At 40.3% G+C, this 18,773-nt stretch overlaps 1 protein-coding gene across 1 annotated transcript in view; it reads left to right on the top strand.

Annotated features, from left to right (window-relative positions):
- Positions 1 to 1,267: 1,267 nt before the first annotated feature.
- elmod3 (ELMO/CED-12 domain containing 3) overlaps positions 1,268 to 18,773 on the top strand; it is a 38,613-nt gene continuing 21,107 nt past the window's right edge. The window contains exons 1-7 of the mRNA XM_084322679.1: positions 1,268 to 1,338; positions 2,783 to 3,499; positions 5,774 to 5,845; positions 7,491 to 7,553; positions 7,661 to 7,730; positions 8,624 to 8,686; positions 13,345 to 13,433. Coding sequence (XP_084178805.1) covers positions 3,464 to 3,499; positions 5,774 to 5,845; positions 7,491 to 7,553; positions 7,661 to 7,730; positions 8,624 to 8,686; positions 13,345 to 13,433 — 393 coding nt within the window. The 5' untranslated portion in view covers positions 1,268 to 1,338; positions 2,783 to 3,463. The remainder of the gene's footprint in view (positions 1,339 to 2,782; positions 3,500 to 5,773; positions 5,846 to 7,490; positions 7,554 to 7,660; positions 7,731 to 8,623; positions 8,687 to 13,344; positions 13,434 to 18,773) is intronic.

The raw sequence follows: 18,773 nt of genomic DNA, 5'->3' as shown, positions 1-18,773 counted from the left end.
ATTCATTCATTCATTCATTCATTCATTCATTCATTCATTCATTCATTCATTCATTCATTCATACGATTTATAACAAACTTAGTAGAGCTAGGAACATGAGGTTGGATTGGTTTGGATTTATTTTAGACAACAAAACATTTACAGATCATTACTCACATATTTGTTTTTGTCAAGGATAGGAACGAAAAAGGCGCAGTGACTTATTTACATCGTTGTCCTTTGCATAGTAATAATGGCACAACCCTTAATTAATATAAACAAAGCACATTTGTTGGTACAATGTTCTTCTAGCCGTGAGTCCGTGTGTCAAGATGAATATGTTGTTTTTCACTCACAGGCACTGTATGGAGAGCAGCAGTCTGTCAGAGTATGACACTGTAACCCACCCTTATTGTCAGTGGTTTACATTGGGCCTGTCTGGAGGGATCTGGTCAAAAGCCTGCTATTTCTCACAGCATGCATCCATGCTTCAGACATGACCATGACCATGGACATTGACAAGCAGTAACTGGTCCTGACCTGGTTTTCCAACCAGTGATCCCTCTCAAACCATCAACGGTTCATTATAAAAATGTAGGGCTTAAAAGGAATACACCAACATCATGGGAAATGTGTGCTTACCGTCTTCTCCAGAGTCAGACAATAAGATAGATACCTACTTCCTCTCTGTGCGTTCAGATAATACTGTTCTATCTGGCTGCAAGCTAGCCTAGTTTAGCTGGTCCATATCTGCTTCCATTCATTTGTGCTGAGCTAGGCTAGCTTGCAGCCAGATAGAACGGTATTATCTTCTTGTCTGACTCTGGAGAAGATGGTAAGCGCATTTCCCATAATGTTAGTTCAATAAGCCTATTATTTTATATATATATATATATATATCCCATTAAAAATATTTATATTATTATGAATAATGATAATGATAATACTGGTCTCTATTATCATATTAGATAGAAAGGTATGACTACTATTGAGAGAAGGAAATGTCTATGGTTGATGGAATTAACAGATAGAAAGGAATAACATACATCCTCCCTTTTTTCTCACAAGCAAGCAGCATTGATTACAGAGGCAGAGGGGGGGGGGAGAGAGAGAGAGAGAGAGAGAGAGAGAGAGAGAGAGAGAGAGAGAGAGAGAGAGAGAGAGAGAGAGAGAGAGAGAGAGAGAGAGAGAGAGAGAGAGAGAGAGAGAGAGAGAGAGAGAGAGAGAGAGAGAGCAATGACGTAATGAATCCACGGCCAGGCAGGAAACCACAATTCCCAAGATGCACTTGAAATGACTGTGGCCGCTGGACGGGGGAAGGGAAACTGAGATTGGAGGGAGAAAGAATCATAATCTGAGGTAGTTTCAAAATTATTAATATTTCACAGCATATGACAGTCTGTTGTGTTCAGTGCTTTTGAACGGATATTTGTTTTAGTTTTATGTACAAAACATTTTAGGAAGCTTGGTCCTATAGGTGGTGTAGATATAGTGTCGATTTGTGGAACAGATTGCATCCCTTCTTATTTTACAGTAGAATACAGTTAGCCCGTTAGCTAGCTTGCTTTGGCGAACGTTATGTCAAATCTGAGCTAATGTCAGCTTGCTACGTAATTATATTCTACATGATAGCTAACGTTAAAGCATTTGGTCATTTGTCGCAAGCAACCAAACATTCATGCAAAAATTACATTAAGAAATGTAGGTCGAGCAAAAGCGCTGTGCTTGCTTGGTTGCTAGCTTAACTAACGTTACTGTAGCTAGTCTACGTTATAACGCTACGTATCGGCAGCAGTGGTAACGTTAACTAGGTATCTGGTGTTAACATGAGCCGTTTTGCTAACCGTTAGACCAAAGAAGATACTGAAGACTAACTTTAGATACCTCAAATATACTAAATGCCTGTATGTCATGTATGTCCTTAAGTTATGCCATAAATGTCATGTATGTTGTGTATGTCATAAATGTCACTATGAATTGAAAATGGGGGACCCTGATGTAAACAAGACAAACGTCTTTCTCTGGTCTGCATTCCCTTAACAATTGTGTGTATTGAGCCGTACTGTATTGTACCCATTCTGCAATCTGTCAAATAAAGTTTTCATTCATTCATTTATCAATTTAGATCGCAAGCTATAGCTGTCAAAGCGGGTAAAGATGCTCACGTTAGATTGGCTGTCATCTGGTATAGGAATATTTGTAATGTACTCTGCAATACCCAAATAGTTAGCTGTCTGTAACAACGTTCTAGGTTTTTTGGGTCTAATGTAAAGAATGATCTGTTCCAATGTAAATGTTTGCTAGGTAATAAATAACGTTATTTTACAACTTTAACTGAATGAATGAATGAATGAAAACTTTATTTAACAGATTGCAGAATGGGTACAATACAGTACGGCTCAATACATACATTTGTTAAGGGGATGCAGACCTGAGAAAGACGTTTGTCTTGTTTCCATCAGGGTCCCCCATTTTCAATGAATATAGAATTCATATAGAACTAAAGGCCATACGAGCAACGTTTTTGCGGAAATTATGTGAGATGAGCAGTTAACTTAACAATCAACCTTATATTCCATGATGACGGTACTTTTGATATAACAACATGTTTTTGTCCCAGTTGTGAATAATCCCTGGACCCTGCTGAGAGCAGGTTGCCCATATGCAGTGCGTCAAAACATTGTCCATTCCATCCCTTTTATACACGAGGAATTAAATAATCGAATAAATTAACATATTGATTTGTTGTAATGCTCTGAAAGATGTTGTGTTAAGCTCAATTGTTTTTTGTTTTTGTTTCCAGATGTCTTGTCTTTGACATTAGAGATATGATTATCCTCCCTTGAGGACCCCAGCCGTGCAAGAACCTTATCCATGACCCATTACTGCTCCGACAGGGACCGGTCTTACGTCAGATGTATGATGTTTCATGTGAGACTGAAGACCTAACGAACTGTAAACTGCAAGCAAACTGAAGTACAGTACTGGTGCCCAGGTGCTAACTCCCAATTCCTTTCAAGTGCCAAAAGCAATGAAACATCTTGGTCAGGGAGAGCCCAGCCCTGCCAAGCAATGTCCTTCTCCAGCCATGTACTGATGGGGCTGATGAGACAATCCACTGGCCAAGAAGATCTCTGGAGGAAAGGAAGGAAGGAGAATCCCTGGAAACTCCTATATTAACGGACAGCTACTTCTTCCAGCTGGCTCTTGAAAAGACCTGTACATTCTACCCAGTGTACACATTCAGTTGCAGGAGGGTAGACTTTGAAGCGACTCTGATAGAACCGCGCTGCCATCAAAAGCACACATCCATGTGAGAGAGGAGAGAGAAAGAGAAGAGGATCTTTGCACTTGTAGAAAGGGACACTACAAAAACTATGGTTGTCCTTGTATCGGCTCCTGAGCCCATGTCGGCCCATGAACTCAAAGGCCTTTAGAGGAGGCCGGGATCAGAGACACTCACTACAAAAGGCACACATATGCAATGGAGGGAGTCGTCGGCGTCACGACACACACTGAGGTATGTTCTCTTCAACCCGGGTGACTGACCTCCGTGGTTTAGGCTCCCAAGTCTCAATCCGCTGTCCGGGTTGCATTTTCCAGCTGATCGGCATAAGGAGATGATATAGCTGTAGTTGACACATGCTCTGTTTGTCTACAACCCCCCAAAAAAAAGGTAAATGGATGATCGCTGACACTGCGTTGTAGTACAGCACTTCCCGTATGTGCTTTCCACCCACGTGGTCCTCCTTTCTAAGCACTGTGGTTTCACGTTGTAAAATGAAGAGCTTGTGTGTTTTGGCAGTTCTGTCACACTTGTTTAACTTGGGGCTCAAGGTAAATAATTCCCCCTCTGCCTTAGCAGTAATGTGCCTGGCCTGCTTGGCGTGGTGCCGTGGTGCCAGCTGACAGGACACTTCCCTTATATCCCCAGCTTGGTTTCAATCCATAACATCACCCCTTGCCCCTTTCTGCTCGGGCCTCTGTCTTCATCTGTTCTCCTGGGCACGATGTGACAACTAGAAGGTATTTGCCCTGGTGCATCGAATGAAGAAGTGTTGAGGGGGGGGGGGTTGTAACTTGTGTAAGGCCGGGGACATGCAGGACGCTAACACCGCCGTGAAGCGTAGACTCTCGAGTGAGAGGAAGCCTACAAGAAATTCTGCACCTCTGCTCCAATGCGGCCTGTTGATAGAATAGACCAGACGGCGAAACTATCGCTGAAGATGGCGAACCAGCTGTGGGGTTCGTATTAACAGTCTAATTGGTTAACATGACTGGTATGATCGGTCCAATAGGTTAACATGACTAGTATGAGCGATCCAATCGGTTAACATGACTGGTATGAGCGATCCAATAGGTTAACATGACTAGTATGAGCGATCCAATCGGTTAACATGACTGGTATGAACAGTCCAATCGGTTAACATGACTGGTATGAACAGTCCAATCGGTTAACATGGCTGGTACGAGCGGTCCAATCGGTTAACATGACTGGTATGAGCAGTCCAATCGGTTAACATGACTGGTATGAGCGGTGCAATCGGTTAACATGGCTGGTATGAAGGGTCGGTTAACATGGCTGGTATGAAAGGTCCAATCGGTTAAGATGACTTGTAAGGATCGGTCAAATCGGTTAACATGACTTGTATAAATGGTCCAATCGATTAAGATTACTTGTATGAAAGGTCAAATCGGTTAATGCGACTTGTATAAATGGTCCAATCGGTTAAGATTACTGGTATGAACGGTCCAATCGGTTAACATGGCTGGTATGAACGGTCCAATCGGTTAAAGGAACATGCCAACTTTTTGGGAAATTAGCTTATTTGCCATCTACCCTGGAGTTAGATAAGCAGATACATACCTTTTTCTTATCTGTGCATGCATTAGGCTTAGGGAACTGCCGCACTGTTAGCCTAGCTTAGCATCATTCACTGGAAGTAGGTGTGCCAGTGTAGCCTAGTTCCCAACAGTCACGAAATACACTCCAAAACGTTCCTGTAATCATGTTGTGACCTGTGTATTTACCATGTGGAGAAATAAAAAATAAAAAAGAATTATACATTTTTGTTTTCTAAGCAGATATATACTCAGACATTTTTTTAGCCGAACCACTGCTGCCTGGGTGCAGTGATTTCATCACCTCAAAACCCCTGTTATTCAAAAAGCAGCAGGGCTTTTGAGGTGATGAAATCACTGCACCCAGGCAGCAGTGGTTCGGCAAAAAAGAATATATATCTGCTTAGAAAACAAAAATGTCTAATTCTTTTTTTAAGGGGAACTATTTTACTATTTCTTTCACTATTTGGGCACTTTTACACAATTCCTGTGAGTTTATGGAACACCTCTGTAATTATATATTTTTTTTAATTCATTGTTTTGTATTTCTAATCAAGTCTTCAAAAACAGCATTTTTCTACCTCAAGATCTTAAGCCGTTTTGAGCCTGGGCACCAACCACAATGGTAAACCACTGCGGGGCATGATGATTATCATGCAGTGGTGTCTTTCTGACATCACAAATCATCACATTTTCAGATGACTCAGTTCAGTGAGGGTGAATATTGTGAGGGGAGAATTGGAAGAATGCGCCAATATGAGAATTAGAGACATAGATCATATTAATATAAGTCCACATAGCTAGGAAACAATGCTAAACACTGAAAAAGGTTGGTATAAAGATGACTTCAAGGATGCTGAAGCCATGAAGACCTGATGCCAGTCACAGTTTTGACATTGTGTGCATCACATGATATGTGATGGTCTACTCCGTGTGTTTACTCCCCTCTCAGGGCCTGAATGGTTTGTCCCATGAATGTAAACCAATAGAGGAGATCACCAATGGTCACTCCAACCACAAGCCTGTGAGTACAACAAGCAATCGCAACCGACACGAGTTGCCTACATATTCTTTCCACAGAAATGGTCTAGTTTTTGTTATGTTTTAATTTTTATATGAACTCATTCAGCACCGGAGCTATATGCCCGATATAGGTCTAGATGGCCACCGCTTTAATCAATGGGCGGAGTGGGAGATTTGCGAGTGCTTAAAATGTATCTTAAATTATGGCTATGGTAGGCGGTCGGGTAGCGGAGATTGCGCTCGTCACCAATGCAAGAGGCTGCGGTCTCGACTCCCGGAGTCAGCATTGCCCTGCGGCTTGGGCCGGTCGTCATACTAACTCGTTTGGCTGAGTTAGGGGGAGGGAAGTCGTGGGTGGTAATCTGGCGTTGTGGACAGCGACGCCTACAGGTCAGGTCTGAGCGCCTGCTCAGCGAAAGGCAGGAAATGGTGAAGGCAGCGTGACCTCCCACGCGTTACGCTTCACCAATGAGAGTCCTCGCTGCCAGGTGAAAAAAGAGCCACTGGCTGTCTCCACATGTGTTGGAGGAAGCATGTGGTGGACTTCAGGGTTCCCTTGTACCGACCAGTAGGAGGAACATGCGCACAACAACCAGGTAGGGGAGGGGGGGAATTGGCATAACGACTAAATTGGGATGGAAAAAAAAATATATATATAGAAAATCAGGCAGAGAAAAAGAGGATAAAAAAAATGATTATGGCTATGGGTCTAATACACTCGTCGATTATCAGTGAGTTGCTTGCAGTCAACATGTACAAAACGGATTGTTTTTTCATCAGTACATTTCCATTTTATACCGTTTTGAATACGAGTATAGTTTTGGTGATTTCTAGTAATTCCAGAGAAAGACGCGATAATAGCCCTTTAGTGGAATACACAAAACACGTTGTCATTTTTCGGCTGATTATCGAATCTTCCTGAAATAAACGCTAGAATGATCATAATTATTATCCTTCCTCGTGCATACATGAAATGTTGTTTAGACCGGCGCGCCGCTCCCCCCCCTCCTCCTACCCAACGGAAAACAGCCACACATACACACACAGATACAACATCGATCGGGTAGAAATACATATCAGATCAACGATCAAATTTATATATAATATTCTTACCTTGTATCTTATGTAATGCAAAAGAAAGAATCCAATTATCTGATCGCCATTTGAAGTACTGGGCGCGGAGGTTGTTGAAATCATGTTACCTCGCCTGATTATTTAAACCATGCCCGCACGGCTTGGATCGTCCCAGAAAAAAAACTATAACATTCCCAGTGGAGTGCAATACCAGCCGGAAGGCGTAGGGGGCGGTATTTGCCCTTTTGCGAGCTCAGACCCATTCCCAACGATAACATCAGGCTGGATGGATGAAAATGAATGGATATCGCTAATAAAATAAATAACGATTAAAACCCGACTATGCTCGTGATTGGCGCTCAAGCGATGGCGAGTTAACCCGACTATCATCGGGTCTGGCGTCCAATGAGTTAAGAGCCGAATGTTAATTATTAATTATTTTTGTATCAATATTTCTATGTTCCACCTCAGTAGACATGTTGTCAATTTAAATGTGTCCTTTTGTCTATAGCAGTTCTATAACAACATCCCAGAGGAATAAGGACAGTTGTTTGATGTCTCTTTCTATTCAGGTCATGAATGGACTGATAATCAGCCACACCACCAACGGCAGTGCGCCGCTAAAGTCTCTGCCGGTGAGCAGTCCGTTTTTTATTTGCTAAACCTCGATCTCGTGCGCCCTCTGACCTCTGTACAACGTCCCCTTGCATCTAAGGTAACCTGTTGTGTGGTAATTCTACAGATTTCAGTGCTGAAACAGAATGGTCTCCTGCAGACACTTGCGGCAGGAGGGGAGCAGCCCAAGGCTACTGGTAAGACACACATACACACCAGGGCTTGACATTAACTTTTTGAGCCCAGATATAAGTGGCTCAGATATTTTACTTATAAGCTAAACTTATTTGTCCGAAACGTACTTGTGAAAATAAAGGAATGCCGAGGATGCAAAGCTTGTTAGACTTATTGGAGATTTCACTCCACATAGAAACAGTGTAAAAAAAAAAAAAAAGGCTGGGACTTATTTCGGGACGCAAAATGCAACCAACTAGACGCACTGTGGACTGGAGCTATGCTGTAAGTAACGTCGTCTTCACACACAGGCGTTTCATGAGCTGTTGTTGGGCGTATACGTAGATACCTTGGGCTACTTCTGATTGGTGAGCAATGAGAGCACAGCACTTCTGATTGGTAAGCATGACTGGCACACAAGACAAAGCTGTATTATGCTTGTCCGACCAATGCATTTTCTTTCGTTTTTTTTTACTTGTCCCGGACAATCGGACAAGCCTTAATGTCAAGCCCTGCACACATACATACACACACACATACAATCTCTGTCTTCCACCTCACAACCTCCCCAGGCTCTTCCCAGAGGACTATTTCAGATTTCAGTGTATCCTAGTTACCGGGCAGCAGGAGCAGGTAGGGCTTCCCTCAGGGATTGAGGTTGCTGGCTGGGAAGATGCAGAAGGTCCTGTGCCCGCAAAGTATGACATTAGGCCTATTAGGAAGGAAGGAAACGGAGATTGAGAATGAACTGGGTGGGTGGTGTTGGACGTGGCACGCCGGCCCCTAGGCTGAGTGGATATTCATCTCCTGTGTGTGCCGTAAACGGTGAGGTGTGTGGTGTGGTGTGTGTGTGTGTGTGGCATGTTTGGCACGTGCATTAGTTTGTTCTCCTTACCTATGTGCTTCCTCTCCACAGAAGAGGATTCAGAGTTGGAGAAGGCCAGAGACGAATGGGATGCGCTGGAGAATGTCCAACCAGGTGAGCTCCATAGAGTGTCTCCATGCACACAGTAATATGCAGATATTAGCTAATATCCCGGTTAAAGGATAATTCTGTTAATTTTCAATTTAGACGCTATTTTTATTATTATTATTATTATTATTATTTATTATTATTATTATTATTATTATTATTATTATTATTATTATTATTATTATTATTATTATTATTATTATTATTATTATTATTATTATTATTATTATTATTATTATTATTATTATTATTATTATTAAATGTTTTTATCATTTGGCATCATACCGATCAATTTCAACCGAAATCTTGTCAATTGACATCATTGGAGCAATTGTGTTTCCCAGCTGCAATTCATCAATGTGGCAACAACCGCACAGCAGACAAAGAATGAACCAGAAACACCAAAGATATGCCCTTTCAGAGTCATTTCAGAGTTGAAAAGAAGACGCATTTGGCTGCTTCTGATGGCATCTTTTAACTGCACAATTTTTGTATGGAAGAAGTGAACAGTTTGATGTTGGATGATAGAAAAATAGGGTCATGGTTGACAATAATTGGAATTAGCCTTTTTAAGGTCTTAGGATCTTTTATATGCGTTGTACAGATATCCCTGTATACATGAGTAAGCAGAATATTTCCATGGAAATTGGAACGCATACAGAGCGGCAAACAGTCAATGTACACTCCTACGCAGAGCTGCCTCTATGCTTGTACGTCACACAGCCTGCAAAACAGCTATGCCCTTATAACTGTACCAAATTAGTTTGAAAGAAAATGCGGCAATAACTTTTAATTGGGTGTGTATACAGAGTAGTATCCCAAATAAAACCAAAGATTAAGCTTGTTTGAACATTTATGAATTATGCAGTGATGTAGTTATCGGAAACCATACCTTTATGGCTGCGTTCGTCATTGTTTCCACGGACACAGTGAATAAACAAGGCTGCACAGACGCCTTGAAATTAAATAATTAAACTTTTTTCAACTAGTTTTTGGTTCTTATTTATAAATGAAACCAAAAAATAAGGGGGGACAATAATATATAATTTATTCAATATGTTGAGGGAGAATAATAATATGAGTATAGGTAGCAGCGGCTAGTTTACTTCCTGTTTGGGCAGAGAACTTTTCTGCGTTGGAGTGAATGGGATAAGGTGTTGCCTCTGTATCCTATCAAATATCTACATATCCAATCCACCCTACTACATTATAATAATAGTAGTAGTAGTTTATTCAGTCATCATCTCACACAATACAATATACACAATCATTTAACAATATTTGATTTTACAGTGACTGAAAAGGTACAGACTGAAGCATAATGCTTATATATGCCTGTCCTATATTCTTAACAAAATTAAGACTCCAAAACAGTATTCTAAAAGAAAATAGCAAAAACAGTATTATTCACCTTTGTAGTTTTCAAAAATAGCTTTACAAACCATTTTCTTAAAAACCAAAAGCAAATTACTCATTCTTAACTGTATATCAGCATTGTTCCACAAGTTAACCCCAATAATAGAAATACACCTCCTTTTAATCCCTTTCTTAGCTTTTTGAACAGTAAATTTACAAATATCTCTCAAATCATATTTTCTTTCATGTATTGAAAAAAACCTTTGCACCCCACCCCGTCTGGGAGTAACTTTGCTTTAGCTCTGTACATTATTTGCATCGTTTTATAATAAACCAAATCATAAAACTTTTATTTGGCCCGCTTTTGCAGTAAGACTATTGGATTTACTGTCTTTTTAAATGTCGACCCCCATACTTCCACACAGTAAGATATGTAAGGAAGTATAAGTGAGCAGTAAATGATCTGCACGGCTTTGTAGTTTAATATATCCTTACATTTATACAATATTGCTACCGACTTAGATATGATTAGATATATAGTTAACATGTTGTTTCCATGTTCATTTCTGGTCAATAACTACCCCTAGAAATGTTATCTCAGAAACTCTTTCTATTTTTACATCACATATTTTTTACTCGATATCCCCCTCTATTTCTTTTCGATTACCAAAAACCATACATTTTGTTTTCTTAACACTACGTGTTAAGACGTCATTCCTAGCCATGCTCATTCTGCCGAAGACGCCGTAACTCGTCTTTGATATCAATATTTCAAAAATCTGTGATCGAAATCATATTTCCCCTCCGGAGCCCTGAGATACACTGCAAAGCTCCACGCAACTCTCTAGCGGTTCAAGAGCGCCATCTGGTGGCCGATCGGCAGATCGCCAACAGGAAAGGACTCGTCGAACCGGAAGTGCTCATCCATATGTCGTCCGGGCACTCGCTATCGTTAGAGAGACTCCGTCTTGACACAGTGAACATCGATCGGTGCAAATAACTCGAAAAAACAACATGATTTGGACGTATATACTATTATACAACCTGGAAATGGATCGGGCATTTCTCCATCCCATAATAGAAAAAAATTCTGGTCCACGCTCATCTGCCAGCGGCGCGAGGAAGCCACGGTGAGTTGCAGCGTTATATTCTAACGTGTTTCATATAAACTGCTATGATGACCATATGACCCACACTGGATGAATCATCTAACGCTGCCCACGGAATTATAAACGCCCCCTCGCCCATCCGGTCATCATCAGATGATACGTAGTAACTTCTAGAAGTACATCCAGTTGAAATTTTTTATCTCGCACAGATTCCTACCAAACTGTATTTGATCATCAATATAATGCATTTAGGGCTATAAATCACATTCTGAAGAAAGCTGCAGAAAACGATAAAAACATACTTATACTTTAGACCATATTTTAGTATGAATATGTGAATGAAAAAGTATATCATTGCTACACCCTGAACAATACATATAGGACATTGAATGGGCCATAATAATGGCAATTTAGCAATAGAATTAAAAAAGTTATAGCCCTGCAAAGAAGGGGAACTTCTCCATAGACAAATAGAGCTGGCTAGGGATGGTAAATTATGAATTTGAACCATGGCGATCAAAGTGTTAATATTGAGAGACAATTTATTAACATCAAACCAAGTTTTGAGAATTTCAACCTATCACAGATCCCTGGGGTACTCCACAGGTGACCTTCCTAAATCCTGACAGTGTCATTAATTTGCACACATTGCTGTCTGTTTTCCAAATAGGGCTGGGCGATTAATCGATTTTATCGATTAATTCGAATGAATGATTTAGGACGATTAAATTTTTTTTTTATATAATTCTTTTTTTTAGTCACCTTTTATTTTACAAAAAGTAATATTTGGTGAAAGTTAGATTTGCACTTTATTAATCCCAATAGGGAAATTCATTCTTGTTTGATGATCAAGAGGCACCTTTTATTTGTTTGAAGTGAAGTTTGGTGGAAAAGCAAGTTATTGCACTATTAATCCCAATAGGGACATTCATCTTTGTTTGATCAATATATATATATATATATTTTTTTTAAGTGAAGATTGGTGAAAGTTAGGTTTGCACTTCAATCCCAATAGGGACATTCATCTTGGTTTGATAATTTTTTTTTGTCAAATAAAAACAAATGTTATTTGAATGATTTCCTTGGTGTTTCTAGTTTTCAAGAGAAAAAAATCGTAAATCGGATAAAAAAAATCTGAGAATTTCTAGGCCATATCACCCAGCCCTATTTCCAAGTAGCTCTTCAGCCATGAGTATCCCATACTTCTCTAGTTTTTTCACTAATATGCTGTGATCTATTGTATCAAAAGCCTTCTGTAGGTCAATATAAATACCAATAGAACACTCGTAATTTTCAACTGCTTTAGTTATTTCTTCTACCATCTCCATCACTGCATATGTAGTAGTTCTATTTTCCCATACTGGTGTTCACTCAATATTTTGTATTTGCCAATGAAAAGATCCAGTTGTTTCACAAATAATTTCTCTAATATTTTTGAAAATTGAGGAAGTAGAGACACTGGTCTATAATTGTCCATTTGATGTTTATTTCCATTTTTAAATATTGGTATTACTTTAGGTGATTTCATATTATTAGGAAAAACACCTCTTTGAAAAGACAGATTTGAATTTACTTACAATTTCAATTATATCAATTTCATTTACCCCACAAAGGAACATATAACTGATATTGCCATTAATCAGATTATTAAACATATATTTTCTTTCCTCAGGCACAACAATTTTGCTGACCAAAGTACCGGTAGTTCCAACACCCACAAAGTAGTCATTGAAATCTTCAATAATGCTTTTTACATTGTCCACTTTAGCATCAGAGCTATTTAGAAAATAACTTGGAAATTCAGATTTATAACCTCTATTCCGAATAATATGATTGATTATTTTCCAGGTCCTTTGTATATTATTTGCACTGTCCTCTAATATTTTATTGTAGTATTCCTTCTGTACTCTCATAATGGAAGTCAGTTTATTCTTATACATTTTATAATCTTATACAGATTATAATCAAGTTCATTATGGTGCTATTGTAAACATGGGGTTTACATCCAGTTCAAAGACACAATACTTGAATAACCTGAGTAATATCAGAATATTAATGTGGATGTAAACACTTTAGAATAAATCATTTTAAAATTACCATTCATCTAGAAGACTGTGATTATGCTGAGTGTGTATAATGTGTATCAATGGACTTGCAATGTATCTGGCTTGGATTGAAAGTGTGTTGTTGCACCCCCAGCTCTCAGTGAAGAGTCGAGCCCTACCCCACTCATCTCCTTCAATGAAGCCCTGCAGTACTTTCAGACCGCAGACCTTGGGGAGCTGCTGGTAAGACACTGTATACATTACATGTGTGGAGGAAAGGTTGTGTGTCAGGGGATCTTAAAGGAACACGCCAACATTTTGGGAAATTGGGTTACCGTCTTCTCCAGAGAGAGACAAGAAGATAGATACCAGTTTCCATGTCCGCTTCCATTCATTGTGCTAAGCTAAGGCTAACATGCAGCCAGATAGCTTTCTACTGAACGCACAGAGAGAAAACTGGTATCTATCTTATTGTCTCTCTCTGGAGAAGACGATAAGCTAACTGTTCTTTTAAACTGGAGCCAAAATGGGTCCCTATTTGATTAGAATGTCAGTGTTTTTAATGCAAATGACTGGACCCATTAAAGGACAGGACTAATTTACTCAGTCAGGGGGCCCAAGGGGCGATCCTCCTTCGCCATTAGTGTTTCAACGTTTTGTTTTAAACACTTTGATACACCAAAGCCAATGTCCCCGGTTTGCGGGGAGTGTTGAAAACAGCACACTTTGGAGCAGAACACAGAGAGGCTCAAACTAAAGCAGCGGTGTATCAAAGTTGTATCAAAGCGATCAGAACTGCGATATCCAAGCAATCAAATGACGATGGATGTGTCCAACAGCTATTTACTAGCAATCACTTTTAGTCGTTGTGTCTTAACAGTTTGTCTTAATAATCTGTCTTCTCAAACGGTGCCAGAAAAAAAACTGTTTATTCTTGCTGTGGAGACAAGCCCTCCCTGTTTTAGTGTCTGGCTGATAAAACAGTAAACCTTTGGACAGGCGTTGGAGGAGATACATTTTTTAATTCAACTCCATGTACCTCTAGCTGCCAATCACAAGAGAGCGAGCTCGCTTACTCTATAACAAAACCTCGACACCGACTCATTCATTGGCGCTCTCCGTCGCTTCCTCGCGAGAAATGAGAAAGTACCTTTTGGTCCCAGGAAGTGCTTTTCAAGGAACTGAATGGTTCGTTCAGCCAATTGTTTGGCAATTGGTTTAAAGATCTGTGACTGTGTGGCCAGGTTCAACGAGAAGGCCTACCGGGAGGAGGTTGATGTACTGGCACGTTGGTGCCGGGATAACAGCCTACTCCTGAACATTGGTAAAACCAAGGAGCTGATCGTGGATTTTAGGAGAATACAGCAGGGGACACACAAGCCACTGTGGATAAATGGGGCTATCGTAGACAGGGTGAGCAGTTTTATTGCACTACCACCCCTGAAGGACTTATACAATAGGAGGTGCAAATCCAGAGCCTGTAGAATAATGAAGGACCCTCACCACCCCAATGAAGGACCCCTCACCACCCCAATAACAGCCTGTTCAAGCGGCTGCGGTCAGGCAAGCACCTCCTTATACACGCAACAAGAACAGAGAGACTAGGGCTCAGCTTCTTCCCTGAGGCCATCAGAACAATGAACACTGATCTCTCCACACACAAGCACACATGAACACACACATACACACACACACACACACAACACAACATTCTGCACTTGCACACACAAACACACCACAGGTCACTTTAAACAAACACGAAAATGACACTTTAAAGGAAGGAAAAGGACACTTTAAGAAAATAACTTGTTGTGATTGTTTTATAGTATAGTTAGTAACAGCAAGTATAGCATAGGGACATAGAAGAAAAACTGCACATTGTATAGGAATGTACATAGGATCCAGTGCCTTTAAGCGATTTATTAACATGTCTATTTTACCATGTCTATTCTAGTTATCTTTTTATTATTATTACTATTACCGGTACTATTGTTTTATTGCACAATCGAAGCGGGCATGGCCAACCGCATTTCACTGTATGCCCTGGTATGTATGTGATGAATAAAACTCTTGAATCTTGAGAACACGAAGGACACTTTTCTCTGATCAGATCTTCGTGATCACTAAATGAACAGACCAAAGAGACCTGCATACTCTTTTGCCATACATGTGTATATATATATATATATATTTTTTTTTTGTTATCTTTTTCCTCCTCCTTTTTCCGTTTTTCTCCCCTTCCAATGTTAGTCGTTATGCCAATTCCCAATCCCCTTCCTGGTCGTTGCGCACTCTACCCCCTACCGTCGGTCTGGGAGGGCGGAGACTATCACATGCTTCCTCCGACACATGTGTACCCAGCCCACCACTTCTTTTCACCTGGCAGCGCGGACTCTCACTGAGAGAGTGTAACGTGTGGAAGGTCACACTACCTCTCTTAGATCCTTCCCTCGCTGTGCAGGTGCCCCGAACAAACTGTAGGAGTCGCTGTCCACAACGACCCAGACCCACCCACCGGCTTCCCTCCCGTTGACTGCCAATCGAGCCAGTATGACGGCCGGCCAAGCCGGAAGCAACGCTGACAGCTGGATTCGATACCAGTGTCTCTTGCGTTGGTGACGAGCGCCTTGTCCGCTGCGCCATACATGTATAATTTAAGCAATAATACACAAGAAGCCGTGGTCCTGCATTATTATTATTATGTCATGAATATTGCCATGGCTGTGATGCGCCCGCAGGCACGAGAGCGAAGCTTGAGTGCCGTAGGCATCACAGCCGGGTCAATATTCATGACATACCACGGTTTCTCGTGTATTATTGCTTTTATACAGCAGTTTGCGTCGGGAAAAATATAGGATGAATACAGACAATTCTAGGGTCTTTTATATTGATTTCAGTGAACTTGGCGTAGAAAAATTGTTCCTAAAATGTCTCGTTGCTATGGAATTTCAAATGGAGTAGGCTATCAACAAGCTTAACCGTGAGTATATCATGAATATACTCACTGTTTAGAACGCTCTCGACCAATCGCAATGCGGGGTTGTAACTACCTGTTGTATAATATAATTATATATTTTATATTGGTCATCGCATTGAACAGGAACGTGCAACAGGCTGCACAATGCACTGGCGACTCAGGTTACTCATAGTATTTCCAGACAGAGCTTTGTAGATTGTTTGTATAGAGTGCAAATCCGTCTCTGCCCTTGAGTTGGGTTCCAAGCTATCTGTCATCATTGCCATGTGGTGGTTGTTGTTGAATTATTGGCTCTTTTCATCTCGAGGAATAGGCGTGCATTTTTTTCCCAATCCGCTATGAAATGAACGTGACGTTGTGCGGGTCAAGTAACAGCGCAACGACCCACTTCTTACCCTATCTTATCCTAAGTTTAAAGGGTAGATGCTGCGTTTTCTTCTGCTCTACAGGGGCAAGTGTGAATATCGGTTGTATAACAATCCTCTACAATTATTTGTTTAATTATTGGCTCTTTTTATCAAGGAATAGGCTTGCATTTGATTTTCAATCCGCTTTGAAATGAAAGTGATGCCAAGTGTTAGTCCTATTCTATTAGCTTACACAATGTTGTTGTAACTGAAATGATACGTTGTGGAAATGGTTGTATATGTCATGGACTGATGTTACTGACGTTAACGTTAGTTTATGACTTAGAACAGGGGTGGGCAATTATTTTTCCCGGGGGGCCGAATGAGCAACTGAAAATATGTTGGAGGGCCGGGCCAAAATTCCAAACTCAATTATGCATAATATACATTTTATTTCTAAAAAAAAAAGCAGTAAATGGCATTGGCACTGGTAAGAGTGTATGTTATTATTTGGCAATTAAAAGGTGAGGTTAGCTTTCAAAAATATCATTTATTCAAATAGAATTTATTTCCAAAATGATAAACAAAATGTGAAACATTAATAACAAAGGGCATGTATGAAAAAGTGCTATACAAATAAAGTAATTATTTTGAGTTTCATATACTATTGAAACAAGGATTTTCTTAGCTTTCTAAAGACATCACATCATCTTATAGCCAAAATAAACAAGACATGTCACTGAACTGTGTAAAGAAAAGTGTCCCAGTAGCCTTTTTTACTTTACATGCCTATATTAAACATTTAATGTTTTCAGCAAAAAAAGAAAAAAAAATATCAAGTGTCCCAGTTCACTTGTTATATTTCCACATTTTAGTGTTCTTCAGCTTTTTTTTTTTTTTTCATTCAGTGTGATAAATCCAGTCTCTGTTGAGCTTTAACAAGTCCATCAAAGTCAGGTTTCATGTCTGAGGTGGAGATGCGAAGCACAGCTGCCAGATGTTCATCAGTGAGAGAGGATCTGTACCTGGGCTTGGTAAACGTCATGACTGAGAATGTCTGTTCACATATAGGTGGATCCAAAGAGAACCAACATCTTCTGAGCATGTCTCCTCATGTTTGGAAAGTTCTCCTCCTTGAGAGCAGAGTAGAACTCTAGCAGTGATGCTGACTTAAAGTGCTCTTTCAGTAGTGAATCAGACTGCAGGTCAATGAGTTCAAGCTGAACATCAGTGGGTGCACTATCAACACTGCAGGTAAAGGGAGAGGAAACCAGCTGCATTTCATCCTCAACCTTTTTAAAATCTTGAAAACGCCTTGAAAATTCATCATGCAGTGCTCCCAACATGGATGAGTACCTGTGCCGGAGATCAGCTGATGGTTTGACTTCTTTCAGGGTTTTCATGTGTTTGAGATTGTTGCTGCCTAGTTGCCTTGAAATTAATTGCAACTTTGTCATGAAGGCTTTCACATGGCTATGCATTTCATGACCTGTGAATTGATACCGGTACCCAACGGTACCTTTTTTCTGTACTTTAGTCTCAAAAAATTGAATCTACCTACCTCAGTTGTGAAAAAGGAATCCAAACTTCAAATAACCACACTTTCCACCGTTTTCGGCTTGCCCTGACTGCTCTGTTGTTGAATCAAGTAAAATCCTAGGTAAGCGTATATTGTGCGTGTGAACGTTGACATGAAAAGAAAAAAGTAAAAAAAAAAAAAAAAATTATTATCATGTAATCTTTTGCGGGCCGGTCAGAATCATCCCGCGGGCCGTATCGGCCCGCGGGCCGTACAATGCCCAGGTCTGACCTAGAAGGAGGTCGGAACAGATTTGGCACCACACCCAAGTTGTGTACGAGCCTTCTTATCGCACGGCTGTAGATAAGCTATATCAACATAAACACAATGCCTCCATGACTGAGACAATTTTACTGACCTGTGTTTTGTATGCATTTCCTGGTTGATTATGATGTCCTAGTAATAGGCAATAGCAAACTTTAAATACTTAATCTGCAAACATAAGACTGTTTTGACAGAACAGTATTGATGCAACTAACATTTTCTGGGGAAAAGAGTATCAATGGAAAAAAATAAGATTTGCGCTGCAGATATTTGAAAATGGCGGTTAAAATAAAATGCTGCGAGTACTCGACCAATCAGAATGTTCAGTGCTGCAAGCCCCACCCCCATAGTTCCTGTACCTTTTGAAAGTAACTAGCGGGGACTTTTGGGGGGGGGGGGATAATGAATCTTTATTC

This window comes from Notolepis coatsorum, assembly GCF_963971535.1.
Source record: "Notolepis coatsorum genome assembly, chromosome: 10".
NCBI lineage: Eukaryota > Metazoa > Chordata > Actinopteri > Aulopiformes > Paralepididae > Notolepis > Notolepis coatsorum.
Note: the sequence above shows the minus strand (reverse complement) of the source record. Positions and strands in the feature narration are given on the sequence as shown.